Here is a 10,532-nt window from a genome sequence, read left to right as displayed (position 1 = left end):
TTCTAGGCAAGAATACTGGAGTGGGTTGCCATTCCCTTCTCCAGGGGATTTTCGTGGTCCAGGGATCAAACCCGTGTCCTGCATCATTTATTGTCTGTCTGTCCTTCTAGAATATAAGCTCAACAAGGGCATTGACTTTGTATTTTTCTGGTTCACTGTTCCTCTCCCAGAACTTAAAATAGTGACTGGTACACTGTACAGTTTCAGTAAGTTTTTATTGGATGAGAACCCCTACCTTAATGTATGGGTACTATCCAACTGACTAAAATTTTACTAAGTACCTATGATGTGTCAAGTCTTGTGCTAGTAAAGTGCAGTGACAGAGTGGTTATCATCTGTGATTTTACAGAGCTAACAATCACAGATAAAATTTCAGACAATTTTCTACTGAACAGGAATATTTTATTATTGATAAAATGTTATGTGATTACTTCATTAAGATTCTACATAATTTAGTTCATTTAACAACATTTTATAACAAAAGTTTATCGTCAAAATGCTGGACTCTTACCTAAGATCCCACATATTTCACGAATTACTTCAATTACTTTTAAAAACCACCCCTATTCCTCTATCATGGATTAAGCAATGTCAGCAATAGTAGTAGACTGAATATATCCTAACTAGTCTTTACTTTCAAATTTCTCCCAGGCACTCTCCTTTGATACTTTTCTACACATTTTCTCTTTAACGAAAAAATATAGGTAATTTAATCTCATTAAACAAAACAGAACACTTCTTCCCTGTATATAGTATGTTCATAGAGATAATCAGACCTTTTGAAGAATTACACACCAGTTCCCCTGATCATAGTAACTTTGCAGTATGCTGATATTACTCAAAGTCTGGCAGGCAGCTTCCAATTCTCCCTCACAAAACACATGGTAATAACGATGAAACACAGGACCTGGGTCACGGGATCCTAATGAACCAAATGGCTCCACATGCTTGTCCTTACCAGGATTTTCCTTCAAGTGCCAGGGAACCAGTAAGTCTTGAGAATGAAAAGAAGTCCTGTTAGTGTGAACAGGCAACTTGGAATTAGCAACGTTCCTTGAATTATATCCTCCATCTTGAAAGTCATTTATGGAGGAGACAGAATGTGCTGAATCTTGATTGCCTACATTAGGCAACTGCTTCACAAGCAACTCTTGCACTGATGTATCATTGCTGATTTCCTCTTTCATTCCTTGGCTAGTTCTGTTTTCTCTAAGATACTTGGACTTCTTCTTATTATATTCTTGCTCCATAGCCCAAACATAGATGAGTGCCTTCCCACCAGGTCTTAGGAGTCGAACAAGTTCTTGGAGAGCTGCTACTCTACGCTCCTAGTGGAAAAAAACAAAAAAACAAAACCATATTGTCATTTATCAGTCAGAAAGAGATACAGAGAGGAAATGGGAAATATAATTGACTACAGGACTGTTTTCAATTAAGATGAACAGCACAGAAAATCAAACATAAGACAAATTTTATATAAAACAAAAAAAGGAAAAAAGAAGAACTGTGTTCTGCAATCAAGGCGGGGGGGGGGAAGGATAAATAGAAAATATATTTTTTTCTTTCCATTAATAATACAGAGGCACAGAAGGTATTCTGTTTTGTTTTGAATTCAGTTAAGGTCATAAGGTGCCAGTAACTCCAGCACAGAGGAATCTATATTACTGCTTAGATCAGGAGAAAATGAGTAACACTCAAAAGTAATAAGATTTTTTTCCTATAATATAAAATACTAAATTCACTTATTTTAAAATTAGAAGCATAGTGACTAATTAAAAACATCAGCATACCACTACCAGTTAAATACTTGAGTTTTGAGGAAAAAAAAGAATATGAAAAGAAGAAAAATAGAATGGAAGAACATGAAACTGAGATCTTGGGAATGAGAAAAACAGCTGAGGAAGCAAGATGGGAAACAGAACTAGAGAAGCTCAGAGGCTGAGAAGAGAGAACAAATCCTCAAGAGGCCTACAGCTGATCTCTTAAAGTCTCTTATAGCTAAAGTTCTGCAACTCTGTGGATTTGAGGAAGACATTTAAAGATAAGTAAGCCTCCGGCAGGAAAAAGGCAGAAATATGCAGCAATAGAGTATGGTCACAACAGACCTGTGTTTAAGCAAGCACAGCTCCCAAGTAGCCCATCTCCATTCCACAGGCTTTCTTTAAAAACTGGGGTACACTTTATGCCATGGAAAGAAAGGAAAAACTGAAACGTAGTCCAAATCAGTAAAGTCTATGAACACTTCCTGACACTTAGTACTGTCCCAGAGGTCTCTGAGACTACCTCAGTTCTTTTCATTCTTTTACTTTATTCTTCTCTCCAGCAGTTATTTCCACCATTTTATCTTCTAGCTCAATGATCCATTCTTCTGCTTCAGATATTCTGCTATTGATTCCTTTTAGAGTATTTTTTTAATTTCACTAATTGTGTTGTTTGCCTCTGTATGTTTATTCTTTAATACTTCTAGGTCTTTGTTAACTGATTCTTGCATTTTCTCCATTCTATTTTCGAGGTTTCTGATCATCTTTATTATCATTAATCTGAATTCTTTTTCAGGTAGTTTGCCTATTCCCTCTTCATTTGTGGACTTCTGTGTTTCTAGTTTATTCCTTCATTTGTGCAATATTTCTCTGCCTTTTCATTATTTTTTTAAAACTTACTGTGTTTGAGGTCTCCTTTCCCCTAGCTTCAAGGTTGAATTCTTTCTTCCTTTTGGTTTCTGCCCTCCTAAGGCTGGTCCAGTGGTTTATGTAAGCTTCCTATAGGGTGAGATTTGTGCTGAGTTTTTTTTTTTTTTTCTTTCTTTCCTCTAATGGGCAGGGCTGAGTGAGGTGGTAATCCTGTCTGCTGATGTTTGTATTTTTGTTTTGTTTTTTGTTTGGATGAGACGTCCTGTACAGGGTGCTACTGGCGGTTGGGTGATGCTGGGTCTTGTATTCAAGGGGTTTCCTTTGTGGGAATTCTCACTATTTGATACTCCCTAGGATTAGGAGTTCTCTGGTACTTGAGGGTCTTGGAGTCAGTGCTCCCACTCCAAAGGCTCAGGGCTCGATCTCTTGCCAGAAATGGAGATTCCACAGGTGGTTTGTTATGGCATTAAATGAGATTAAAACAAATACCCAAACACAAGAAACCAAAGATGAACCACAGACAAGTGCAGTTACAAAATTAGGCAAATAATAATTAAAATAATGGAATATACACATATACACCCATAAGCAAACTCAAAACAGTCCAACAAAAAAAAGTACAATAGACTGACCCTGCAAATAAAGAAAATAAAAAATGATATCCACCAGTTAAGAACAAAATTAAAGCACAAACCGGAAAACAAAACTAAAGCAAGGTGTCAACTGGGGAATAAAGCAATGAAAACAAAACAAGCAAATATGGTGAGAAAAAGAAAGGAAAGAAAGAAAAGAACAGAAATGCAAAGTTAAATAGAGGCAGACAAAGATTTATATATATTAAAGATTAACTGCAAGGGGAAAAGGACAGTAGAAAAAGTAAACAAAGGAATAAATGTAGAAAAAAATTATAATAGGTTTAAAAATTTTTTAAGTTAAAATTATAAAAAAAGAGAAAAAAGAAAAAAAAAAAAAAGCCCTCCACCTCCATTGCAAAAGGCCAATGCAGAGGGAGAGGTTTATAACAGCAATGCAAAGTGTGATTTAAAAAAACTCAAACGCTTAATTAGATCTCACAGTGCTAATAAAACTGACAACTACAACACATGGGGAAAAAAGCCAAAAGAAACTACAGAACGAGTCAAAATATAAGAATAATAAATGTTTTTCTTGAGTCACTGCTGTCAGAGTCCTTTCCCTCGCTGGGAGTCACAGTCCACCTCACCTCCCTTAGGATGCCCTCCAACACGGTGCTGGGCTCTGGGCCTGCTGAGCAGGTCAGCTCAGACTCTAACCTGGTCCTACTCCTGTGTGTTCTTGCCTCCAGTGTCCACAGCCATCAGAACCAGTGTGTTTTCTTTTGTGGGAGCTCTCAATGACCTTTTATATATTCCACAGACACAGAGTCTGCCTAGTTGATCATGTGGATTTAATCTGCAGTTTGTACAGCTGGTGGGAAGGTTTTGGGTCTTCTTCCTTAGCCACACTGCCCCTGGGTTTCAATTGTGGTTTTATTTCCACCTCTGCATGTGGGTCGTGCACTGGGGTTTGCTCCTGAGGCTGCCCTGGAGGACTTGGGTTTGCCCCTGTGAGGGCCAGGGTGGAGGTGGTGCAGCTGCTTGGGTCGCAGGGGTTCTGGCAGCACCAGGTACTCAGGGGGGTTGGCGGCTAAGGCAGCAGGGAATATAGTGCTCTAGAAGGGTATGGCAGCCAGTATTGGCCGATACACTCCAGTATTCTTGCCTGGAGAACCCCCTCCCTGACAGAGAAGCCTCGAGGCCACAGTCCACAGGGCTGCAAAGAGTTGGACACAACTGAAGAGAACCCATGTGCATAGACACAAGACTTTTCTTGCCTGTGGCAGCCCTGCCCCAGTGAGGGTTAAATGTGAAGGTGGCGTGGCTGCCTGGATCGAGGGGACCCTGATGGCACCAAGTGTGCAGGGACAGGCTGCCTCTGCCGCAGGAGTTATGGCCCTATCAGTCTTTGTTCAAGCCTCTAGTAGCTGGTAATCAGAAGGCCTCTTTGGCGAGTCTTTCTCCATAGCTCCACCCCTTCAGGCACTTAGAGGGCTCCCTTGCCTGGGGTCCTTCTCTGTTGTTTGGAGCATCAGGCACATAGAGGGCCCCCCCCCAACTGGGGTCCTACTCTGTAGATCAGCATGTCAGGCACTTAAAGGGGCACCCTGGGTGGGGTCCTATCTGTTGTTCTGCGCATCAGGTGCTTGACGGGCCAGCCACTCTATTGTTCAGCTACCAATGCTGGCGTATGGGGAGAGAGAGGCTACGGTGATTGATCCACTATGCATGACTCAGCAGTATCGTCTTGCTTCCATGGCTATCTGGCTTCCCTCCACAGGCATGTCCCACCACAGGCTCCTCTTTCACGTCCCCTCGGTCCGATCTCTATGCAGTCAACAGCAGTCCTTAACCTGGGATTGCTCCAGAACCCCTACACTCCAGCTCCCTGCTGCTGCAGTTTCTAGGGGACTTGCATCCCTGTCCAGGGCACTGCATCCCTGTCCACGTGACTGCAGCAAGGACTGTCTGATTCTCTTTCCATTTAGGCTGCCACAGATCAGCTGCTTCACTCTCAGCCTTAAATGTTTCTCCTCTGACCTAGCAATTGCCCTGATGTGGGGATTGGTTGGACCCCTGCTTCAGTTCCCCCACCGGCTGACTCCTGATTTTCCCCCTAGCTCCTCATCCTATGGAGTTCTGCCTGGTTCTATATATTCTTTTCTGGTGGTCAGGTACTCTGTCCACTCTCAGCAGGTGTTCGGCAAGCACTTCTGTGTCAGAAGGTGCACTCCTGACGTATCCATGGAAAGAGATGTACTCCATGTCCACCTACTCCTCCGCCATCTTGTTCCTCCTTCCTGCCACTTGGAGCAAGAAAGACAATACTTACTGCTGTAGCAAAATGGTGAATAACAGCAATGGAAATGCAAGCATCACAAGATCCACTGCGGATTGGTACTGCCAAAGCATCACAGACAAAGGCCTGATATTGCCTCTCTCTACAAATGTCCACAAGGTTTTGGCTATGATCACAGCCAATCTGTAAGAGATAAAGAATTTCAAAACATCTTCTTTAAATGCCATAGAGTTATTAGGCAGATTTCATATTCATTGTGAAAGGGTCCAAGACTATGATATTATCAGTTCTTACAGCCAGTACAAAATCGCTTACAGAGCAGCATTTATCTTAACAGATATCAGACAGAATTCAAATTAGTGAATAGAAACAAATGACTAGAATAAAAATAACACTGGTGGAAATGAGAAGTTCTAATTAGCATCTAATTGATCACCATTGAGAATCTTGAATTTTTTTGTAATATCTTTTTGTAATATTTTATTTTTTATCTTATTTTATTTGCCACACCACATGGCATGTGGGATCTTAGTTCCCTGACCAGGGATCAAACCTGCGCCCCTTGCAGTGGAAGCATGGAGTCTTAACCACTGACTGCCACGGAAGTCCAATATCACACATTTTGAAATGGAAATTATGACACAAATGTAGACATTTAGTTTTTTGGTGGGATCTACAATAATATGTTCAAAGTATCTCTTATTAGGATATAAACTATTTAGTAATGGCCCAGATGTCATGAGGATAGCTTCTTTTTTCCTGCTTCTTTAGTTTTCAAGATGTATTACTTGCACCATCATAAAATAAAATCACCCTAAATAAAGTTAAATAACTTATTTCATTTTTTAAATCTATTGATTCTTGTTCTGCTAAATATATATAATCTCAAGAAAGCTGAGCACCGAAGAATTGATGCTTTTGAACTGTGGTGTTGGAGGAGATTCTTGAGAATCCCTTGGACAGCAAGGAGATCAAACTAGTCAATCCTAAAAGAAACCGATCCTGAATATTCTTTGGAAGGAGTGATACTGACGCTGAAGTCCAATACTTTGGCCACCTGATGTGAAGAACTGACTCATTAGAAAAGACCTTGATGCTGAGAAAGGTTGAATGCAGGAAGAGAAGGGGATGACAGAGGATGAGATGGTTGGATGGCATCATTGATGGAAATGAGTTTGAGCAAGCTCCGGGAATTGGTGATGGACAGGGAAGCCTGGCATGCTGCAGACCATGGGGTTGCAAAGAGTCGGACATAACTGAGTAACTGAACTAAACTGAACTGACAAGAATAAAGTGCTGCATTTAAAATTTGTAAAATGCAAATGAATTAAAACTTTTAGTATAATCAAACCATTCTATGGCAATGACAACACTGAAGACAGCTAACAGCATCCTTTAATCTCCCCAAGCAGGTGAGGCCTAACATGCCTTATGTATATGTCCGGTTCTGTGGCAAGTGTGTGTGGGTTAGGACTGCCTGTCTTTTCTCTAGTTTTGCTATTGTTTTGTGCACAACTTTGCTATTCTAAAGATACCATATACAGAAGGAATGACTGAGACAGAGACATGAAAGAGAGAAAGCGTACACACGCACATGCAATGTGCACATAGAAACTAGCGTAGGAATTGGAGGTTAAAGTTATATCACTAATGATTACCTCCAGATACTTCTTCTTAACCCAATCTCTACAATAGAGAGGAAATATGTATATAAGTAGATTTCATCTAACAGAAGTAGCCACATCAAGTTAATATTTACTCATTGGAATTTCTGATGTGATGTTTTGATTAATGCTGAAGGATCAGTATTCCCTCAGTTCATCTGAGAATAAAGATATGAATCTTCTCATCAAAACAATTCTTTCTGAGCAAAGTCACACTGACATGTCAGTCATACTTAATATGACTTTGCTCAATTTCTAATCAATATTCAATAGCTTCAGTATTCCAGCCCACAGCTGCATTGATACCTGAAGTACAATAAAAGGTACCAAGCTAGAAGTAAAATATAGTAATGTCATTTTGATTACATTTTAAGATGGAAAAGTACTAAAAGTCCTTTAGCAACAACAGTGGCACAATTCCCAATTAACTGCTTTTGTTAGCTGTGTAAGATATATAATTAGCCTTGTTGTTCAGTGACCAAGTCATGTCTGACTCTTTGTGACCCCATGGACTGTAGCACAGCAGGCTTTTATGTCCCTCATCTTGATATGTAGTTAGCAAGGCAGTTTTTCTAACTTATTTGTTAAGCTACTGGAAACCTAGAAGTTTCCAATCTCTGGAGGGATCACATAGACAGAAAAGGTAAAAGTTTCAATTTTGCTTTGTTGTTGTTGTTCAGCCACTCAGTCGTGTCTAACTCTCTGTGACCCCATGCACTGCAGCACACCAGGCTTCCCCGTCCTCCACTATCTCCCTGAGTTTGCTCAAATTCACGTCCATTGAGTCAGTGATACCATCCAACCATCTCATCTCCGGTTGCCCCCTTCTCTTCCTGCCCTCAATCTTTCCCAGCACCAGGGTCTTTTCCAATGAGTCATCTCTTTGCATCAGGTGGTGAAAATATTGGAGCTTCAGCATCAGTCCTTCCAGTGGAAAAGAACACCAATGCTGGGAAAGATTAAGGGCAAGAGGAGAAGGGGGTGACAGAGGATAAGATGGTTGGATAGCATCACTGACTCAGTGGACATGAATTTGAGCAAACTCAGGGAGATGGTGAAGGACAGGGAAGCCTGGTGGGCTGTAGGTCATGGGGTCTCAAAGAATCAGACACAGCTTAGTGACTGAACAACAACAAGAGACTCTTTAGTTTTTCTTCATTTTCTGCCATTAGAGTGGCATCACCTGCATATCTGAGGTTGTTGATATTTCTCCCAGCAATCATGATTCTAACTTGTGATTCATCCAGCCCAGCATTTCTCATGATGTACCTTGCATATACATTAAATAAGCAGGGTGACAACAGACAGCCTTGACATACCCCTTTCTCAATTTTGAACCAGTCTGTTGTTCCACGTCTGGTTCTAACTGTTGCTTCTTGACCTGCATACAGGTTTTTCAAATTTTTAAAATCATCAACATAATATTAAATATTCAATTCTAAAGGTACTGATAAAAAAGGAAAAAGCATTCAACTTAGTAACAGAACTATATGAAGTTTCACTTTTCTTGTATTAAAGTATCAAAAATATTTCAAAACCAAAGTATAACACAGTAATAACACTGTGATACAACGTCCTCTCATAAAATATTCATAGTACAAATTGGCTGGATCTATTTTAAAAAGCAATTTTGTAAACCATCTTTTAAGAAAGATAAAAATGTTCACAACTTCAACCCCAATATTTATTCTTTGAAAAGTTCATCCTAAGAAAATGATCCAAAGTATGGAAAAAGGTAAACAGGCTAACGAAACTGTCTTTAATGAAATCCACCATATGTTACAGCACATTCTTTATATTAATGTACTTAACTCTTGAGAGAGACAAGACGGTAGAGTAGAAGGACTTGAGCTCACCTCCTCTCGCAGAAACAACAAACTACTCTCAAGAAAACACCAAAATCACCACCAACTGCTGAACAACAACCAACAAAGAAGATAATCTACATCCAAAGACAAAGAAGCCACAATGAGACAGTAGGAAGAGCGCATCTGCAACACAATCAAATCCCATTCCAACTGGATGGGCAACCCACGAACTGGAAAATACATCACAGAGTCTCTCCCACAGGACTGAGGGTTCTGAGCCCCAGTAAGGCTCCCCTGTCTGCAAGCCTGGCATCAGGAAGAGACCCCAGAGCATTTGGCTTTGAAGGCCAGCAGAGTTTGACTGCAGGAATTTCAGAGGACTAGGAGAAACAGAAACTCCAGTTTGGAGGGGACTCACAAGGTTTCATGCACACCAAGACCCAGGAATGTGGTGACTTCACAGGAGCCGATGCTAGGCCCACCTGCTGGTCTTGGAGGGTATCCTGCAAAGGCAGCGTGTGTATGTGGGGGTAGGGAGGGCTCTGGCTCATTGCAGGGATAAAAACCCTGGTGGCAGAGGTACCAGCTCACTGGTGTGAGCTCTCCTGGAGACACCAAGACCCGGCCACACCCAACAGCCTCTGGCTCCAGGGCTGGGACACCTCAGGCCAAATAACCAACAGGGAGGGAACACAGACCTACCCATCAACAGACAAGTTGCCAAAAATTTTCTTGAGCCCACAACCACCTCTTAAACACATCTTTTGACACAGCGCTACCCAGCAGAAGAATAAGACCCAGCTCCACCCACCAGTGGGCAGGTACCAGTCTCTCTAACCAGGAAGCCCACATAACCCTCTAGACCAGCTTTACCCACCTACTATCCTGCAGCCTACAATCTACAATGCTGCAGCCTACAGAATAGAGACTGCAAACACAGAAAGTGTCAACTGCAAATTGGAGCTTGCCAAGGGCATTTGCTGTTGCCTCTGCAGAGACTGAATCCTGTGCTGCTGCAATTGCTAATGTTTGACACACCCTGAAAAATGAAACTAAAAGACGCTTACTCCTTGGAAGGGAAGTTATGACCAACCTAGACAGCTATTAAAAAGTAGAGACATTACTTTGCCAACAAAGGTCCATCTAGTCAAGGCTATGGTTTTTCCAGTAGTCATGTATGGATGTGAGAGTTGGACTATAAAGAAACCTGAGTGCTGAAGAATTGATGCTTTTGAACTGTGGTGTTGGAGAAGACTCTTGAGAGTCCCCTGGACTGCAAGGAGATCCAACCAGTCCATCCTAAAGGCGATCAGTCCTAAATATTCCTTCGAAGGATTGATGTTGAAGCTGAAACTCCAATACTTTGGCCACCTCATGTGAAGAGCTGACTCATTTGAAACAACCCTGAGGCTGGGAAAGATCGAGGGCAGGAGGAGAAGGGGACGACAGAGGGTGAGATGGTTGGATGGCATCATCGACTCAATGGACATGAGTTTGAGTGGATTCCGGGAGTTGGTGATGGACAGGGAGGCCTGGCGTGTTGCAGTCCATGGGGT

At 41.4% G+C, this 10,532-nt stretch overlaps 1 protein-coding gene across 3 annotated transcripts in view; it reads right to left on the bottom strand.

The window, feature by feature from the left end:
• Nucleotides 1-380: 380 nt before the first annotated feature.
• ALKBH8 (alkB homolog 8, tRNA methyltransferase) overlaps nucleotides 381-10,532 on the bottom strand; it is a 113,526-nt gene continuing 103,374 nt past the window's right edge. For all 3 annotated transcript variants that reach the window (XM_065944193.1, XM_065944194.1, XM_065944195.1), the window contains exons 11-12: nucleotides 5,538-5,687; nucleotides 381-1,328 (exon numbers count right to left, since the gene is read on the bottom strand). In XM_065944193.1, the coding sequence (XP_065800265.1) occupies nucleotides 771-1,328; nucleotides 5,538-5,687 (708 nt within the window). In that variant the 3' untranslated portion in view covers nucleotides 381-770. The remainder of the gene's footprint in view (nucleotides 1,329-5,537; nucleotides 5,688-10,532) is intronic.

The sequence above is a fragment of the Muntiacus reevesi genome, chromosome 9 (assembly GCF_963930625.1).
Source record: "Muntiacus reevesi chromosome 9, mMunRee1.1, whole genome shotgun sequence".
NCBI lineage: Eukaryota > Metazoa > Chordata > Mammalia > Artiodactyla > Cervidae > Muntiacus > Muntiacus reevesi.
Note: the sequence above shows the minus strand (reverse complement) of the source record. Positions and strands in the feature narration are given on the sequence as shown.